We start from the raw sequence: 20,043 nt of genomic DNA, 5'->3' as shown, positions 1-20,043 counted from the left end.
ATGATTGATTCATATTCCAAAGCCCCAGGCTACTGTTCTAGAGACATGGGTTCAAATCCTACAATGTCAGATAGTGAAATTTCATTTCATAAAAGTCTGCAAATTCAAAGAAGTCTGGTCTAATAGTGACAGCCGGTTGTAGTAAAAACATCTGGTTAATTAATATTTTTCAGGAAAAGAAATCTGCTATCCTTCTCCGGTCAGGCCTTCATGTGACTCCAGACCCACAGCAGTTGTTTGACTCTTAACTGCCTGATAAAATGGTTAGATCCTGGGCAATAAATGCTGGCCTAGACAGTGACTTTTTTTTCAGAAAAACTAATCAGGGTGCTCATTCAAGATGTGGTAAAAGGACCTCGCCTTTAAGAAAACTCACATTGTTACGGACTTCATTTGCTGCGTGCGTACAGTGCTGGTCTCTGCCTGCCTGTTGGTCTGCTTTGTGCTGGCAAGTTCAGCCCACATAAATCAGTTGGTTGCTGTACTGTCTGCTTCATAAATCATTGTATATTTTTCTGCTCTAATTAAGCTAATCCGTGGAGTTATTCAGTTCCTGATAGGTAATTGATTATTAGACCAATATCTTCAACGTGACATGGTGGCAACATTGGGAAACATCGGCTGATGAAGCCTATCAACAGTCAGTAAGCAAGTTCATCTGCAAGTAGAATACACAGTCTTAAATTGTTTTGAAATGTATCAGTCCTAATAAGCCTTGAATGGGAAAACTTGAAAGAGAGCCAACATTTTAGCCAGATATCAGCCATAGCATCCTTATTAGGAAATGTAAGGTGTGTCAAAAGCATGTGCCAAGTCTTCGCAAAAACCAGCTGGTACTGCCTGAAGTCCCTGCCCATCATTGGTCCAAAATTGCATCTGACCATTTTAATTCCCATGACTGTGTATTTTTATTGTTGACTACCAACTACTGCGTTATTCGTCGGTTATACAATACATCAAAAATACCATATGCTAAGCTCCATTTTTGGTTATTCCTATTCCACCAGAGAAATGGTCGGCAATTTTTTGGTAGGTTATTTCAGGAAAAATGTAAGAAATGGATTGTTGGTCAAATTACTTCTCCAGGTTGTCTCCACGACCAGTGAACTATCTGAATGCATGATTCACACAATCAAAAATCTAATCCTTAAAAACAGACTGACCTACACGTTTCAGTATGAGCTTATGTATGAGAGCAACACCTCTGAGTAAAATCATTCCATCACTGGGGGAGTTTAGCAGATAGGTTGTCTCTGACAGTTCAAGGTTCTGCCCAGAGAAATGAATTTGCAAATGCTTGTTTGATATGATCTATCACTCTTTGGGACGTATAACCGACGTAACCTGGCATTTTTTTGGCACTGAATTTCATATGCCATGCTACTTTATGTGTGTGTTTTGGCTTGATGACAGCATCCTGCTGGAAAACACCATGAGTTGCCACTGCACAGTAGCAGCATCAAACAGAAATCTTCACCTATTGCACAGACCTTTCAGATACCATATCCTTCCAGGCTAAACTGCAGCATACTGGGCATCTTTCAGGACTAAGACTGACTGCCACTCATCAGACTGCACAATATACAACGAAACACTGTCTGCACCATGTAGCCATCATCACACAGGATAGCTTTGATGTGACCTCTTTTACGATCAAAGTTTACATGGTGACAGCCATTTGGTTTATTTCTCAAGTCAATGTGCTGATTAACAGAGCCAACTTAGTTGGTTTAAAATTAGAGAAAAGCCTGGCTGTTTACTGTCAATTGCTGTTAATTTGTACATTCTCCAAGGCATTGCCTCTGCCAATCAATGTCTGCTTGTCAATCAATCAGCACTCACTCCTCATGCAATATAACTGCCCTTTGCCCCTTCAGTTTGTATTCTTGCAAAATTTCCTGGAGTCTGAAAAGATGCAATGAAATGTGCTTTTTCTTTACAATAAAACAGAAATGATGTTCAGTTTTTTTTCGGACTGGAATGTTTGATATTCCTCATCCTATAGTATTAGCAGTGCTACGAATATTTATTGTTGAGGATCTTGAAAAATTTATAAGTATATTTTAGGTTATTTCACATCCCTCAAAGAAAACCTTCTTCCAGAACACTATATTCCCTGAGGGGATGAAACAGTTTAAACTAAAAAGGTAATACTTACACATGAACTTGGTTGTACGAGAGCTTCATTTCATATACAAGACCATCATATGTCGTTTGCTAGATTTACTGTTTTCCCTTCTGTGTTGCCTTTTTGCATAACTCCAAAATTCCTGTGTTTGCTATTCTAACTAGACTACTGTTTAATGTATTAATTATTGTATTTAAGAGGAATACGTCCTAATATGCACCCAGAACTTGATTTTTGTTAGTTTGTATCTATATCCCTTTGTTCAAAGCCATAGGTTAATATGAAAATGTCCAGAGGATTAATGATTTCAATTCTGCATACTTTATTTTATAGTTTGGAGACTCCTCATCTCCTATTTTACCTGTTACAAGGCTAAAGCCCAAGATGTAAAGATGGGATCTTGTTATCTTTGTTTCACTTGTGTAAAATGGTGCTGCACTTTTTATTGCTTCCTAATATTGATGCTGTGATATATTCAATGACTGCACAGTTGAAGCTTGTAGTTGGTGGAGTACCTCAAATGTTTGAGAATTAATACGTGAACTTGAGGAGGAACTACTAGGGAAGATGGGGTGACTGGGAAACAACTGAGAGATCTTCCAAATATTGATTTTTAAATTTATCTATTCTGCAACCATATTGTGATGGATTCAACAATTGTTGCATCCCACTTTGTCTTCCCAATGAATAAACACTATTGTTGACATAGATTGCAGACTCTCTAAAGCATTTGTATTTGGATGGTGACATGAAATGGTTTCTCTCCACTGAAGGAGTCAAATTGAACATCGTATTGGAAAAAACTGCAGCTTTAACAATTGCAACATGCTTACCCTGAAAATTTTGGAGACTGGATTAAAGTGAACCAGCCTGAATAAGTCTGATCTCAACAAAGAAAATTAATGTCCAATTGATAATTCTTATTTGAATCTCCAAGTTTGAGCAAAACGCTAACAAACTTTATGTCCTTCTTTCCAAAAGTCAATGTTTTTTTTATAGGATAGTGTGAATACTGTGCTAGGATACAAAAGTGGATGGATAATAACTTGTTTAAGCAATATTCATTATTCATTGGTAACTGATTTTCTTGTGCTATATCTTTCTGTTGATGTACAGCCAGTTTGGTGAATACTATCGTGGAATAAGAAATGCAATCAGTCACCTGGCAACCATTGATTGCATCTTTTCATTGGCAGCAGTTGCTAAGCAAGGAGGGTATACGAGGTAATAAAATGATTTTATAATCTTGTTGTCCCTTTCTGCTGTTCCTGTTGAAGTTTTAATTTTTGATCTCCTTCTCGAACTTCCGGTGTAGTTCTCTGTGGTAATTGCTCGGTCCCATTTTTCTTTGCAGTCTCTGCTCTCAGAATTAAGCATTGTATTTACACAATGCTGTACACAACTTCATGGCGTCTGATAATCGCCGTAGTCAATAAAGCATTTGTGAAATGCTGATGTTCTTGCAAATGAAGAAATATGACTGCTAATTTTGCAAGCTGCAAAATCCCGTACACAGCAATGAGATAAATGATTTTTATGATTGTTTGAGAGTCAGTCTATCAGGAGAACTGCTTTAATTAGTATACTGGGATCTTTTATGTTCATTCAAGAGAGCCATGATTTGTAGGTGCTGGTATTGGAGTGGGATGGACAAAGTCAGAAGTAACTCAACACCAGAAGTACTTCACCTGACGAAGGGGCTACGGTCTGAAAGCTTGTGATTTCACATAAACCTATTGGACTATAATCTGGTGTCATGTGACTTCTGACTTCATCCAAGAGAAAAGATGGAACCTTAGTTTAACATGTTATCTAATAGTCAACATCCAACAGTGCAAAGTATTTTCACTGCTTTACTGAAATGCCAGCCTGAAGAATTTGTTTCTGTGCTGGAGTGCAGTTTGAATTTACAACCTCCTGTTCTCAACCCTGAACCAACCTCTTCAATTTTTTAGTCTGTTATGAAATGTCTGTTTCTTCCTAACAGTATATTACTTCAAAAAGACATCTGAAGGATTGGAATGCATTATTTAGTAATGGTGTACAGTAACTTAAAATTAAACTTAATCATCTCTAATCCTCATGGTTGTGTGTGAGATATTGTGTATTTAGTTTCGTGTATACTTTTAATATAATAACATTGACGTTTGTTTGCTACTAGGAAAATAAGGGATAAATCCATTAAATCTACTTCTTTGTTCAATAAGATGATGGTTGAACACTGGCTCACTTTCTTTATTACCTTGATTTCCTCAGTGCCACGTCTTAATTAAACCTATTGACTGAGTAATCACTGCTCTGGGAGCGAGAATTGCAAAGGTGCATAATTCTCTGACTGAAAAGATTTGTCAACTTCACAAGCTGTTTCTTTATCCTGAGGTTATGATTTCCCACTTGCTTAGATAAAACATTTTCGGAGCATCAGGTGTCCTTTACGTTACCAAAATATACAAAGGTTCACTTGTACAAGTTGTGCAAACATGGCAACAGCATTAAGTCAGTGAGGGCCTTTAGTCCATCTAGCCCGCCTATCCCATTTGTTGATTTAATGCCTGTCTAGTTCCTTGAATCCATTCAGGTTTCTTGTTCTAGTGTCAATGCTGCTAGTGCTATTGACCTTTACACCCACATGAGAGGCCTTTTAGGATTTCAGCTTAAAGTGTCATGGAAAGGAAGGCACTTGTAATAGGGCAGCATACCCTCAACAGAAAATTATACTAGTTTGTGTTCAAGTTCCAGGAATGCGAATGGAATCACATCTTGTTCAGACCAGTTAAGGATTGCAGGTTATCTTCCCTAAAGGACATTGCCGTAGAAGTCCATCTGGTTTGCTAATTGATGATGAGTTGATGGTCTTAAGTAGAATTTTTCTTGGAATTGCTAATGTTCAAAATTAAATTGCAAAGAAATCTAAAAAAAATCCAATTATTGCATACTACATTATGCTTTACAAAATGGAATGTCTTTTAAAATGTTACTTAATGCCTTTTGTCGAAATTTTGTTTTTAAACCACAGGCCACTCCTATTGTCCAATTGGAGAAAACTTGCTTGGTTTAAATTTAAACGAAGGTTGGCAGTTACCTGTCTGTCACCAGGTAACTGGTACATTCTTTGCACCCCATGCTTCTACCAATAAGAGTCTACATGCCAACCAATCAGCAGTCTCTTATTGTAATAGTATGCTTTCTCCCTTCACATTGATATTTCTTATCCATTGTCTTAATAAGTGTAAGATGAAAAGCTTCAGCAAAATGGTTTTTTTCATTATAGTCTTGGCATATTTACAGCAACATTTCCTGAGATGGGTCAGTAGGGTTTTTTTTTTCTTATTTGTTAACAAAATCTCTTTGGCTGATCTTAAATTATTTGAGAAGCTTGAAGAAAATATTCTAAAGCTTTATTCATTGTTAAGATTACATCTTTTTAATTGCTAAGGTATGTGAACAAAATGAATTGATTTAATTTCCACACCCGATGCAGCATCAATAATCTATATAGTCGTTTAAGTCTTGTTTACACATACTCTCGCTGTTTTATTAAATCAACACTTAGCATTGAAACTGCCAAGATGTAAGAAAAGTGAATACTCTGTAGGCAACCAGTAGTCTGTGATGAGGTAATTGAAAGTTCTAATTGAAGTTCATTATTTTGACAAGGTGGAATGGGTTTTTGAAAGCTCTCTCCCATCTCTTAACCAATTTTTGTATAAATCAACTGAACATGGACAATATCACAGGCAATTTATTAGACCGCCCTAGAATTAGGAATAAATATCTGTTTAAACTTCATTGAACTTACTGTTACAAAAGAATGGGGCTTTTCCTCCTAACTTGAATATCTTTTGCTATTGAAAAGGACAAATGGTTTTTACTTTCAAGTAAGCAGCGATTCTGATTATTGCATGTGTTTGAGTTGGAAAATTTAAACATTCTATGTGCTGATACCTATAACATAAGAAGAGAGAGACATACACAGAGTGAGAGGTTAACACAGAAAAGCAAATGAGAAACCAATCACTAGATTGAATGTTCAGAGAATTGTTTTAATGTTGCTCCTTCATGGTTTCAAAAAAAATCAACAAACTTTCTAAACAAGGGCCCACATCAAGCAGTTAAAATGGGCATTGTTTCCAAGTGATTTATGAAGGGATCTATGATGTAGAAATAGATTGTGTCCACTGGTCAATAATAAAAAGGAACAAGTTATATTGGAATGGAAAAGCATCACAGAAATTTCTTGCATGATTAAAACATATAATGTTCTGCTGAGTGCCAGTGTTAAAATCATCAATAAATTCTTTTAAGAGGAATTATTTAGTTACTTGAAATAGCAGGGGAACAGAGCGGGAGAGTGGATTAGGATAGCTTTCTCAACAAGAGATAAATAGATCATTTTTGTGTTGCAGATGTTGCTGTCTATTCAGTTGATTATTTGTGAAGTCTAATGCGTTGCCTTTAGATATAACCGGATGAAGTAATCTAACCTTTCACATTATGGGTTATGTAGATTTCTCTGCAGTCCCTTGCCTGATCAATAAATTATTGAACAAGTGCCAGTTTTTGAGCTGTCGGTGTTTGCTACGAGGTCTTGTGTATGTTTCATTGGCACAGCTGAGTGTTAGTTATGAGGTCATATAAAGGTCATTTGCTAGACATTTCATCAAGTGGCTCCATTAGCACTATATTTTCTCTGTACCCTCCTTGCCAGTCGTTCGTTGGTCTTGCCCATTGCCTCAAGTGTAGGAGCCTACGTGATGATGACATAGTTATGTTGTTTTTTTTATTGGAATGAGCTGAGTTATCACGAGAAACTTGATTATTCCACTGGGAAATGCACTGAGATGCTAGACAAACAATTTTTGATGGCCATGTCCACCCTGTGGAATGGTCATCTTCTTTCTTCAATTGGCCTTCTGCATATTGTGCCTCCCTTAGGGCAATATCAGTGTCAAAGCACCAGGGTACCTGAGCTACATTGTTGGTACAGTGCTCGGGTTTGTCACTATGGGGTTGTCCATGAGGGACCTGATGGTCTAGCTTCCAAGCTTCACTTTGGCAGGTGGAAGGTGCCTTCATGTGATTTTTCTTTTGACATTGGATGGTTGTTGCATACTGACTTCACTGAAAAATAAGAACCTCTTCTAACCAGCTCACATAGCCCAACAGTATCCATTCACTCAATTGATTAAGGTCTGCAGACATTACATGGAACATATTGACCATTTTCCATATCTTGGCAACCTCATCTTGTTGAAATTCCTCCATCTTCTGTATGCCATTTAGGCCTTCACTCGACTGAGGGAAAGTGTATTTGAGGACAGGGATCTCAATTTTAAGGCCAGGTCCTGGTTTACTGAGTAGCTGTGATTCTGGAACTCCTGTATGCCTAAGAGACTTTAACAATCTGCAGCAGGCACCATAAATCTGTGCAAATTCTTCAGAGCTAATGGTAGCAAAGGCCTTCAAGTAGAGCATCCTTTCCCAAGCCAAATTGCCCAGAGTCAAGGAACTTGCCATCAGAAGCTGGTCCACTGGTCAGGCAGTATAGTTTCATTCCTTGACATCAGGCTCCCAGTGCAAGTGCTCTACTCTGACCTCTGTCATGGCAGGAGACTCCTGGAGAGCAGCAAAAGTGCTTTCAGGATGTCCTCAAAGCCACAAACGATCAAACATCCCCACTGATGTTTGAGAGTCTCTGGTATGCGACTGACCAAAATGGAGAAGGTTCATTAGAAGGTTGTCAAATACATTGAGACAGTTCATAGGGGAGAAGTCAAGACATCAGAGAAAATACACAAATATCTGTGTGCCAAAATATTCAAGCACCCCATGCATTGTTCCAACACAGGAAATGACATCACCAACCCAAGGAAACCTAACCAGATAAATAGAAAGCGGGACATAACACCAGTGCTTCACCGGAGGCTCACTGATGATGTTACCTAGAATGGTGACGAAACGTCTGGAAACGAACCTTTCAGCTCAGCGAGCAAACTCACATCCAGAACCTCAACCTGAGCTTACAAATCTTCTCAAAACTCGCTAGTTAAAAAACAATTGTTAACGTGAGTTCTTTTACCTTTTATGTTGAGCATAGATGTGTTACATTATTTAATAATACTTCAAATATTTTGTTATTTGTACAGACCAATTGTGCTGGAAGAACAGAGACAAATAATGATTAAGAATGGTAGACACCCCATAATTGATGTTCTTATGGGAGAACAAGAGCAGTATGTTCCAAATAGTACTGAACTTCATGTGAGTATTCACTAACATCTTTCAGTGGCGTAAGTCGATAACTGTTACGTTGATTGGATGTTTTTGCCTCAAAATTTAGAATTTTGTTCAGAACTTGTGGCTTAAACTAGTTGCATTAGAATTTTTTTTCTAGATTTTCTAAGTGTACATGAGAAGTGTTGGGGTTGGTGACAAAGTGAGCCAGAGGCGCGCTCACTCTTGACCTGCTTTCCTGATTCACCCTCCTAACTTCCTCAGAGGTTTTATGTACTTTCAAAATATGACTTTTCTTAAAAGAAAAATGTGAATTTGGAATGTGGGATGCATCTTTCGGTCTGCCTGTTCTACTTGCTTGTACTGATATCAATAATCATCACCTCCTTTTAAAAACGATCTGTCTGTTCAGTGAATTGACTCCTATCCAAACGGAGTGGCCAAGCAAAGAAATGTGGGTGCTCAAATTCACAGATTTTTAAAAGCGGAAGACAGGTTGACAAGTATGCTAAAGGAGACACATGGTAACCTGGAGTGCAAAAGCAAAGAATTTAAGCAACCTCATGCAAATCTTTGGCTAGGCTGTGGTTAACGATAACTTGCTGGGTATACTTCAAGCAGACTGTTACTGAAAAGGTATGGAAGAGTTTTAGTAAATTGGTCCCAAGACAAGGCTTTTAATTATGACCATAGATCATAGAAACTATAACCGATGATAAGAGAAGATGAAAGGAAAACTGATGGACATAGAACATAGAACATAGAACATTACAGCACAGTACAGGCCCTTTGGCCTTCGATGTTGTGCTGACCTGTCATACCAGTCTGAAGCCCATCTAACCTACACTATTCCATGTACATCCATATGCTTATCCAATGACGACTTAAATGTACTTAAAGTTGCCGAAACTACTACTGTTGCAGGCAAAGCGTTCCATTCCCTTACTACTCTGAGTAAAGAAATATTCAGAAAAAAATAGCATGAAAGATTCCACATATTCAGTAGACCAGAACTTATTAGATTGTTGCCAAAAGGTGGAGTGGCGATATTTAAAGGATTATTGTACAGCAGGCATATTGAGGCACAGAATGTATTAATTTGAGACAGTGGTGGATCCCTGTATCCAAAGAACATGTTTAAAATCTGGAACATTTCACACCTTTTCAGTTCTATTTGCAGCTTTTATTTATGCCCCTTTGTAAGGACTTTTACAATGTAGGATGATTTATGGAACATAATACTTCACAAATAATATCATTGTATTTCTTATTCCAACTGCTGTTAATATTTAGCAAATTACCCAGAGAATATAGCCAGGAAACATCTGAACAATAATAACTTCTGAATGCTGAACTTAGGATGGCGTGGTGGCTCAGTGGTTAGCATTGCGACCTCAACACCAGGGACCCAGGTTCAATACCACTGTCAGGTGACTGTCTGTGCGGAGTTTGCACATTCTCTCTGTGTCCCTGGAGGTTTCCTCTGGGTGCTCTGGTTTCCTCCCACAATCCACACATGTTCCAGTGAGGTGGATTAGCCATGGGAAAGCAGGGTTATGCGCATGGGGTTGTGGGTTGGGTCTGGGCGGGATGCTCTTTGGAAACTCGGAGTGGATTCAATGGGCTGAATGGCCTACTTCCACACTGTAGCGATTGTAGGCTCCTGCGTTCACTGTTTGTGATTTTAAATTTCATTTCAATGCCAGGCACACAACTACTGGGCAGGTTGCCTTCTTTGATGAAAGAAGAGAATTCTGGCTATTTGGAACCCTCATGCACTCTGATTCTTGATTTTCATTTTCAGACATGGCATCAAACCTCTGTTTACTTAAAAGAAAAAAACACAAATCAGTGGGAGGCGTTGAGGTCAGTGAATACATCTGAGGACAAAGCACTTACTGAATGAAAATATGGAACTAACTGTCTCCTTCCTGATATATCACTGACTACTCGTTAATAACTTTGGCTCCAGTGTACAATGTTGGAAATAAGTTGATGGCACAGTGTAGCCTCTGAGATCTATCCATTTTGTTTGAGGTCATGAAAACAGTTTTTTGGTAGAAATTTCTTATGATGTGTAGGAAGATATTTGTTGAGTTTAATTCCCTGTTCTACAGGTAATTACTTACTACACAGTATGTAGACTAAGTTAAATGTCTGTAATGACTGCTGTACTCTGTTAATTATGTACGTAGGACAAGTTAACTTTTGTAAAATATGCCGCAACTTTTGAAGATGAAAGCGCTAGGAATGCATCTGTAATATCATTCCCCGGGCTCTAACGGAGCTTTTCAGTATTTGCTGTTGTGATATTTTACCATTATTGTAAGAAGCAACTTCCGTAGGAGTACTCATGGTCTCAGATCAGATGCAGTCATGTGTTTATTATTTTCATTGTAAAGAGCCATTGATCATTTTGTTGCAAACTTTGCTAATTATCACAGCTGATGTGATAATATTTAGGTCAGACCCCAACACAAAATCTGGTTTGATAGATCATGCATGTTAGTTTAAACTTCAAAACTCCAAAATAAATGATATTAATATATATATTTAAATCACCCACTTTACATCAAACGTTCCCCCATCAAAAGAAAAATGAAAATGTAACTTTTTGATCGAATTATCATTACTCATCAATGTTATCTTGACAGTACATTGACAATAGCAACATATTTGCATTGCATATACAATGAGTTACAGAGTAAACATATTTTACATTGTTTGCTGGGTACCCTCAATGCTCTTCAGATATGTGATTAAAGCCTGTGTGTAGAAAAGAATGTTTTACAGCAATGAATGATTTTCAAATTGTACAGTTGAAGAATTAAGCTCCATTGAATCAGTCTTGAAGGTCTAATTTCAAGAACGGTGGCACGATGGCTTCGTGGTTAGCACTGCTCTCTCACAGCGCCAGGGACCTGGGTTCAATTCCACCTTTGGGTGACTGTCTGTGCGGAGTTTTAACATTGTCCCTGTGTCTGCATGTGTTTCGTCTGGATGCTCCAGTTTCCTTCCACAATCCAAAGATGTGCAGGCTAGGTGGATTGGCCGTGCAAAATTACCCATAGTGTTCAGGGGTGTGTGGGTTACAGGGGGATGACTCTGGGTGGTATGCTCCAAGGGTCGGTGTGGGCTTGTTGGGCCAAAGGGCCTGTTTTCACACTGTAGGGATTCTGTGATTCCTATGATGAAAATCAGGTCGTTCAATCCCCATCTCATCACCTTGCGGTAACACAGCCCTACACCAATGTTGCTAGCCTTTCCAGCCAGTTTAATTGGCTCTGCATATTTGTCATGGATAAAGGAGAATGATTGTCAGAGCAGCTTTCAAGTGTTCAAAGCTAGAAGCAGCTGTTACACAACTCTTCAATTATTTTGTTCATTAATTGTTGAAATATTGCTGGTACATATTGCATCCCAAACTTGCACTGATAACTTTGGTATTCCAAAAGCTGATTATTTTAGGCTGTATCTGTGAATGGAACTTGCCAAATATACCTTTTAGAAATTTGATTATTTTAATACGTTTATCTTTTCAACATATTAACAGGGCATATCAGTGACTTTCTCCTGACTTGAGTACTCGTTACATAATTCACATAACGGAGTTTCTCTCTGATTTGATGGGATCGAATGGATCTTATTTTCTAGTGGATCACCAAAGTTGGTAACAATACTAACACCTTGTCTTCATTCGGTTATGATATCCTTTGCGCTTTTACTTTTTGTATTTCTTACTATTTCATCTGTTGTTATTTTATTCTTTTGCATGTCAGTCCTGGGAATCTAAACTATCTTTTGCACTTTGGATGTTTATTTTTAGTTTTATCTTGTCCCGTTTCTCCTTTATGAGCTATGATTTTCTTCAGTAAAGTTGAAGATTCGGCCTTGGGGCAAACTGGCTCTGAGGGGATTTGCTTGAATTGTGTCAAACTGAAATGTATTCCCTAAATGTGTTGTGGAAACAGATTCAAGAGAATCTTGTACAAGGGAATTTGATATATGCTTGAAAAGAAAAGGAATTGTAGCGCTACAGGGAAAAGATTAGCGAAGAGATTTCAAAGAGCTGGCATATGCATGATGACCAGAAAGAAAGAACTTGTGATAATCTATTTCTCAGAAGAAAATGTGCAGTTTTAGTCCAATAGATTATATAAGCATGTATTTATGGAGGTGAACTGCATCTTGTCTGATTTTTGTCTTGCCATAAAATAGGCAAATTTAATGCGACTAAGGGAACTGAATTCCCTTTTTGATACATGACCTGCTCTTTTTCTGCCCAATAACCTCTTGAGTTTCTGCAAGTCGCCCCGGCATCGCTGGTGAGAGCTTGTAGTAGCTTCTAATGTCAGTAAGAACATGTATCTCTCTTCCGATTCAACTCTCACTCAATGCAGGATGACTATATTGTATTCCTTCAGTATAGTGTTTCATTGCAGGAGACAGTTCTCTATGAAGATTGGGTTGAGCAGAATTAAATGATTGCAGTCAACTGTGGAGAATATGAACATTCCCTCCTTCATTTGCCTTATCTGTGTACAATTCTGTTCCTTGCTCCCTTTTGTATTTAAGTCCTCTTCAAGGTTTCTCTCTGTGCTGTAGCGAGTTCGACATTTTAGTCACTCTGGGTAAGTCCTTTTCTTCTATATTATTAATCAGATTTAATGGTGACTATGATAAGTAGCGAGTTTTGAGAAGATTTGTAGCCCAGGTTGAGGTTCTGGATGTGAGTTTGCTCGCTGAGCTGGAAGGTTAGTTTTCAGATGTTTCGTCACCATTCTAGGTAACATCAGCGGTGAGCCTCCGATGAAGCGCTGGTGTTATGCCCTGCTTTCTATTCCCTGCTATACACCAGCGTTTCATCGGAGGCTCACTGATGATGTTACCTAGAATGGTGACGAAACGTCTGAAAACTAACCTTCCAGCTCAGCGAGCAAACTCACATCCAGAACTATGATAAGTATAACCCCTAGTTTTGAACTGCCTCAAGAGTGAAAAGATCTTCTTTGTACTTACCCTACCAAACCATTTCATAAAATCTAAAGGCTTCAGCTTCTGTTTTGTTAGAGTATCGCCCTTGTAGAGTTTTACTTTGCACCTTCTTCAGTGCGCCTATCTCATTTCCTCTCCACCGCTTTTTATATTTGCTTTCGTTTTGACAACAATTTCTTGACTGTAAACCTGCGAGGTGTCTCCTTAGAAATAGACGCAATAGGGGATCCTTACTCATCCACAGTGGCAGATGGTGGTAAATAATGCAGTTCTAGCAAAGTTGCACCATGCAAGAGAAGTTAAAAGAACATTTATCTGGAATCTGGCATTATCTGGTAGCTCTAATATTTGGTTTTTACCCCGGCGAATGTGAAGGATAATTTCTGTTGAAAGTTAACAAGCTATTCCAGAGCAAACAGTTTCAACACAAACTAAAGCAAAATTCTGCAGATGCTAGAAATCTGAAATAAAAGTAAACATTGCCATATAAACTCAGCAAGTCTGGCAGCTTCTGTTGCGCTAGAAACAGAACTGATGTTCTGAGGCAGAGTGGATTCAAATGTTAGCTGTTTCCCTTCACAGATATAGCCAGAGGAGCTGGGTTTCACAAGCAATTTTAGTGTTATTTTAAGACAAGATTTGATTCCTTTATGTCCCCAGCTATTAGTTTATCATATCATCTTTCTCAAAATATAGAAATGGCACTAAATAACTCTATATCTTCTCATCTGAATGGACTTAAAGGTGTGCCCATACGTAATTAGACTATAGTTCGAAGAGACATGATGGGAGGCTATAGGATTTGATCCATATGAATTATCTGCAGCAAAGGAATTGAAATCTAGATACATCTAGAGTGATTATATTAAAGAAGATCATTGAATCCCTATGGTGCAGGAGCAGGCCATTTGGCTAATTGGGTCCACGTTGACCCTCCAAAGGGCATCCCACCTAGACTTATCCCCCTATTCCGATCACCCTGTGTTTCCCATGACCAATCCACATAGCCTACACATCCCTAGATACTACGGGAAATTTAGCATGGCCAATCCACCTAACCTGCGCATCTTTGGACTGTGGGAGGAAACTGGAGCATGCAGATGTGGGTAAATGTGAAAACTTCACATAGACTTTCACCCAAGACTGGAATTGAACCCAGGTCCCTGGTGCTGTGAGGCAGCAGTGCTAACTGCTGAGCCACCGTGCTCACTTTTATTCACATTTTATTCATGCTAATAACTGGTAATTAATTTAATGGCGATATCGGGTTTTGGATATTTGATTGTTACGATGGTCTTAACTATGTGAATTACACATTTGGGGAGCTGCAAATCTGTCTACCTACACTGTTTTACGTTAATTTCAGTGGTATCTTGTAGCTTGAGTATTTGTCCACCTGCTGTGTGGATAATAACAATAAACAAGTTGCATATATTTGTGTGGATCAGCAGTAAACTTGATCAAGATCCAGATCGATAGGGGTCCCTCACCTGGCACACAGTATTGGGTAGCCTCACAGTATTGCAGTTTGTCACCAATTTGTAATACATCTTCTCTTGGTCCCTCTGGATACTGCCTATGGCTAATACCCAACTCCTGCGAAGCATATTGATTTGATCTCCTTTGGGAAAGGTCTGTGCAAGGGATCCTTGCCCTAGCATGGTGTGCAGCAGGGAAGGACATTTGAAACCACCCTCCTGTTTCGTTTTCATTCTCCATCTACTGTGTAGTACAACAGGCGTATCCTATGCCATTAGCTTGTGCTGAATAATAAATTAGCCCAACCCTAGAGGTTCTGGTGATTTTGACCAGTCTTCAAGCCTGGTTGTAAAATGCAGCCTTAAATCTTAATTAAATTGTTTTGTGTTTATTCTGTGGTTTTGAAGTCGCAAATGGAACACACTTTACAAATGATACGATTGATCTATTGACACGATTTTTAAAATTTGCTTTTCCTTGTATCTAAATGTTGGTCAAATGTTATTTGTAGTATCCATGTGCTTTGAATGAATCATATTGCCTGGGTAATTTGCTGTGTCACAATTCATTTTGAACAGTAATGAGCTAATCAGATTATAGACTGGTGACAATAATGTCACTGTTAACTTTTTTTATTTTTCTCTGCCGGCCTGCTGCCATCCTGTTTAATCCTCATTCTTTGTAATTTCCAGGAAATATGAAAATATACATTGTGGAAATTGCATTATCTCATCTTCAATTAGTATAGGCCTTCTTGATGTGTGCATTGAACCTTCACTAGCTCGTCGGGTTGCTTGCCTAATCAAATAGAACCGTGGACCGTTCTACCTGAGTCACTATTTGGAATTTGACCTCTTCTAACGCTTGATTTTTGAGCATCTCAAGCAACTATTTCTCCAGTTGTATGCAGTAATTTGGAGTTCCCTTCGCTGAGCCGGATCCACTGCTTTGAAGCACTTGTTGAAATCTTAATTAAATGCTTCAAGCTAATATAAAGCATGGCATTATATCTGGATGAATAATTAGAAAATAATAAAGCAATGATATGATCCATGAATGTCCAGGTCATGCTTTGAGGCAGCTGTCCACTGATCATTAATTTTTCTGGGTGTTGTTTTGCAGGGCGATGGACAGAGAGTAATGGTAATTACTGGGCCCAATATGGGAGGAAAGAGTTCCTACATTAAACAAGTGGCACTGATTACTATCATGGCACAAATTGGATCATATGTCCCTGCAGAAGAAGCTGTGATCGGCATTGTGGATAACATTTACACGAGGTATGACTTTAATTTTGCAAAATGAGCAAATGCTTCAGACAGGAATTCATTTCCATTGTTTCCTTAATCCCTTGTGATCATTTCATATGGCTTTCTTTACTAAAACACTGCCAACATTTGATCTTGCTGTGTAGATTTTTCATCTAAAATTAGTTTGTTTTGAAATAAATAATTTGAAATGAATCTAATTCAGAGAAAAAGCAAAATAATAATTTAAATTTTGGAAGAAGTTATTCTATGTGCTCTCATTAACACTTTAGATTGGTGAACAAATGTGTGTCAAGTTCTTGCCTATGCTATTTGAACAAATTCTTCAGAAGGAATTTGACTGTTCACCAATATATCAAAAATATAATCTGGATTTAGGTTCAAATTCAAGGCAGGCTGGTGATGTACTAGCCTATACCGATACTTGCTTTTGTTTCTTTCTTCTCCTCTCTTTCTTCCTGTCCAAATATTAAAACTTAATTACTTTTATTTAATTCAGTTACTTTATTGAGAAAGAAGAAAAAGCAGTGCAAGACTGTGGTGATTTTAACAGGGTCAGCCAGGTGGACCTCATAGAATAGGAGTTCCCTGATTGGAAGTGTTAATCTGGTCCAATTAGGGAGGCCTGGCTCTCAGATGTAAACAGGAGTGTTGGACATTCTGTTCACTGGATCTGAGGGAGTTGGATCAGTGTCAAGGACTTTCCTTGTAAATAAGGGGTGACTTGGTGATGGGATACTGGCCTCTGTGGAATCATTTCAAAGATTGTGTGTGGAATCCAGCATGCAGAATTTGCTAAAATGTTTTAATCACTTTTGGCTTTAATGTTACTTGAAACAGGCTGGTCTAGCAACGTAGTAATTAATATATTGAGAGAGCTGTTACAGTCAAGATTCCTGTTTAGCGTGATGACTTCAGCAATTTCAGATGAGTGAAGCCGTAGAATTAACTGTCCAAACCTTCTGGCAACAGTTTTGTGTCAGATTGTACAAGTTAGTTTTTTCATAACCTTTTTAGCAGGTCATAGTTTTGAATTGGCAGAGTTTTCAAATTAAGAGATGGAAGCAAACTACTTCTAGTATGCCTTATGTGCAATATTGTGGGATTTTGTTGCTTCTTTGTAAAAGTGGGATTCCAGTAATCATTTTTATCAATGCAACGTGATGCATCATCTGTTAATTTTATCATAAAGATTGCCACAACAAAGGCAATATAATGAACATTGCTGTTACATAAATATAATGTAATCTGCATGAGTAATGTTAGATAGCTTATCACAGTCCAACTGCTTTAATATCCTGCCATGTGTTCCGTTGCATCAGTTAGAATATCGTAATTGCGGGAGCAAGTCAGTGTGTTTGCTACATTGATATTTAGTGTGTCATTGGCAGTACCCTCTTCAGCCTTTTCCCATTCATCACTATTAACCATCCTTTTTAGGAACAGTAAGTGCTGTTATATCCAAACAAATCTGTCCCTTATTCATAAATCAGTTCCAATGGTTTGTCACCTCACTATATCTCTCATAATCTTTCTCTCTGCATAAATTCATCTAATTGCCTCTCGATCTCGTTCATTCTGTCCACTTCCATGACCTTCCTTGGTGATCATGACAGTTTCCTGAATGGATATATGGAGAAAGTGCAGTCATTTCGCAAGCAGCATGTTTTATCACTGTTCCAAACACTCAGACTCTTTTGAATTATGTTACACAAGGACGTCTCCCCTTGCAACCTTTGTAACTGAGCTTATCAAAAGCTCCATTGGTCTGTATCTTATTCCATACCCCATCCATTCACCTGTCACCTCCTATGGTCAGACGCTTATAAACAGTTTGACCTTAAAATTCTCAACCCTGTTTTTGAAGCCTTTGAGAAAGGTGACGTATGTGGGAAGAAACTGAGTTAATGTTTGAGATTGATGATCTTTCATCAGAACAGGAGGAGGGTGGAAATCAGAGTTTTAAAACAGGTAGACTGGGGAAGGGTCAAGAAGGAAGAAAGGACATGTATGTGGTAGGGTTGAGGTAAAGAGGAGATTAATTGATGCACCATTTCATGATGCAAAAGCCAAAGGTAGTGGTAGTGGACATGGTAAATCAGCAAAGATTTGTGCCATGTTAACTGTGAATGACTATATAGCAGGCATCTGAATGCAACATGAAGGGGCAAAGAAAGAAACGTGCGAGTGAAAAAGAAAACACACAGAGCAATGTGGAGGCCGAGATTGATTATGATCTACGGTTGTTGCACACAGTATTGAGCCCAGAAGGCTGTAGAATGCTGACGTACTTTGAGATGCTGCACCTTTATCCCAGACTGCAGGTTTGTTAGATTGGGGCCAAACTGGTGAGCTCGGGGCCAGAGTGAGGAGGAGCAAATGATGGAACAGGGGGGTGTCTTCAAGAACTGGTCACACTTGCAAGGAAACTCCCCCACCCCATGGCCACAGGAGCAAAACTGTCCTCACTCTGCCCTGTTCTGTGCCTGCATGGAGGCCACTGGGTTTTACTGTGAAGCCTATCACGATGGTGAACCGTCCACTTCTCTTCACCCACCACTCCTGATATTTTACCAGTGGCAAAAGGAAGAGCAGTAATTGGCCATGTAAAGGCCTCAGTTGGAACACACCCCACTGTTGGTAAAATTCCAGAGGTGCGTAGAAGGGAGGTAGCTGTGATAACACCCCAACAGCAACCCCCCCCACCACCCCAATTCAATTCCCACCCCCTTGCTTGGTGTAAGTTAGCTGCTCCTGTGTCAACTGGTAAACCAGATTTCAGTCTCTTAGCATATCATGACTTCTGAAATTTTGAATATCAACACTGTTTATGTTTCTTGTGTTGTTGATGTTTGTCGCTATGTGAGAGGTTTCAGTATGTCAACAGATCTGTAGCTTCTCTTGCCATAGGACCCAATTCCAGTTTATACAGCAAAGGTAAGAATAATCTGTCACTTACTGATGGCATATGTTGCGGCTTGTCAGGAAGTAGCCTCATTCCAGAGCAGTCCCTAGTTGCAATATGTTGAATAAAGGCACAATTAATTCATATCCAGTGCTTTGACACAGCCAAAAACGAAGCTGCGAAACATTGAGAAATAAAAAGCTGTTCAATTGCCAAAGCTCGCTTTCAGCTGTGTAAAAATAATTCTGTTTTGACAAACATCTTCAAGTCTTGTTTCCTGACTGCATTGACTGTGTAAATTAGATAAATTATCGATTTAGTCACATATTATTGATTCAGACACAAAAGTAATTATAACATCATTGTTCCTTATTGCATAACCAATTTGCCAAAAGCTGTAAACATTCCTCATGAATTTATATTTAATCAGTCTCTATCTTATGATAACAATATGAAAGCTTTTTAAAATTGCTACTGTTATGAGAATGGAATTTAGTATGGGCTGTATACTTTAACTATTGAAGTATATCATATTTATTTTATTTTAAAAGGTGCCTTTTTGTCCATTTTACTAATTATTTTAGGAAAGGAGCAACTTTATAAGAGGGCAGGATGGATTTTAAAGTAGTGTAAATGGGTTGTACAGGATGAGAAGCTGATGGGATAGAGAGGAGTTATGACCTGTGGCTAAAACAAGCAAGAACAAGGATTTAGGAATGGCATGAGGAAGGAGCAAAGCATCTTCTATTGATCTGAGAAGGAGGAAGAAATGGATGGATGATAGAACAGTTTAACCAGGAAGAAAGTGGAACTGGAGTACACTAAGATGAGAACACAACATGTTTGGAAGGGACGCACAGACATTTGTTAGCTCTGTGTACTAGCAACACAGAAAGAAGGGTGAGAAACAGACAATTAGCCTCATTAAACCTGCTCTATCATTCAACAGTGTAATTTTGTGCACTGTTCAGCCGTGATATCCCTCTCTTGGGAGAGGCAACAAAGGGGAAAAAAGACAAGTAACTGATTAATAA

General features: G+C 38.6%; 1 protein-coding gene across 5 annotated transcripts in view; it reads left to right on the top strand.

Moving 5' to 3' along the window:
• The window catches only part of msh3 (mutS homolog 3 (E. coli)), a 270,075-nt gene that overhangs the window by 127,850 nt on the left and 122,182 nt on the right, over positions 1 to 20,043 (top strand). For 4 of the 5 annotated variants that reach the window (XM_059644779.1, XM_059644778.1, XM_059644781.1 and 1 more), the window contains exons 18-20: positions 3,245 to 3,352; positions 8,275 to 8,389; positions 15,959 to 16,116. In XM_059644779.1, coding sequence (XP_059500762.1) covers positions 3,245 to 3,352; positions 8,275 to 8,389; positions 15,959 to 16,116 — 381 coding nt within the window. The remainder of the gene's footprint in view (positions 1 to 3,244; positions 3,353 to 8,274; positions 8,390 to 15,958; positions 16,117 to 20,043) is intronic. The other variant, XM_059644780.1, reaches the window with a different exon arrangement.

This window comes from Stegostoma tigrinum, chromosome 3 (genome assembly GCF_030684315.1).
Source record: "Stegostoma tigrinum isolate sSteTig4 chromosome 3, sSteTig4.hap1, whole genome shotgun sequence".
In the NCBI taxonomy this organism is placed as follows: Eukaryota; Metazoa; Chordata; class Chondrichthyes; order Orectolobiformes; family Stegostomatidae; genus Stegostoma; species Stegostoma tigrinum.
The sequence above is the reverse complement of the archived record's forward strand: the minus strand, read 5'-3'. Positions and strand labels throughout refer to the sequence as shown.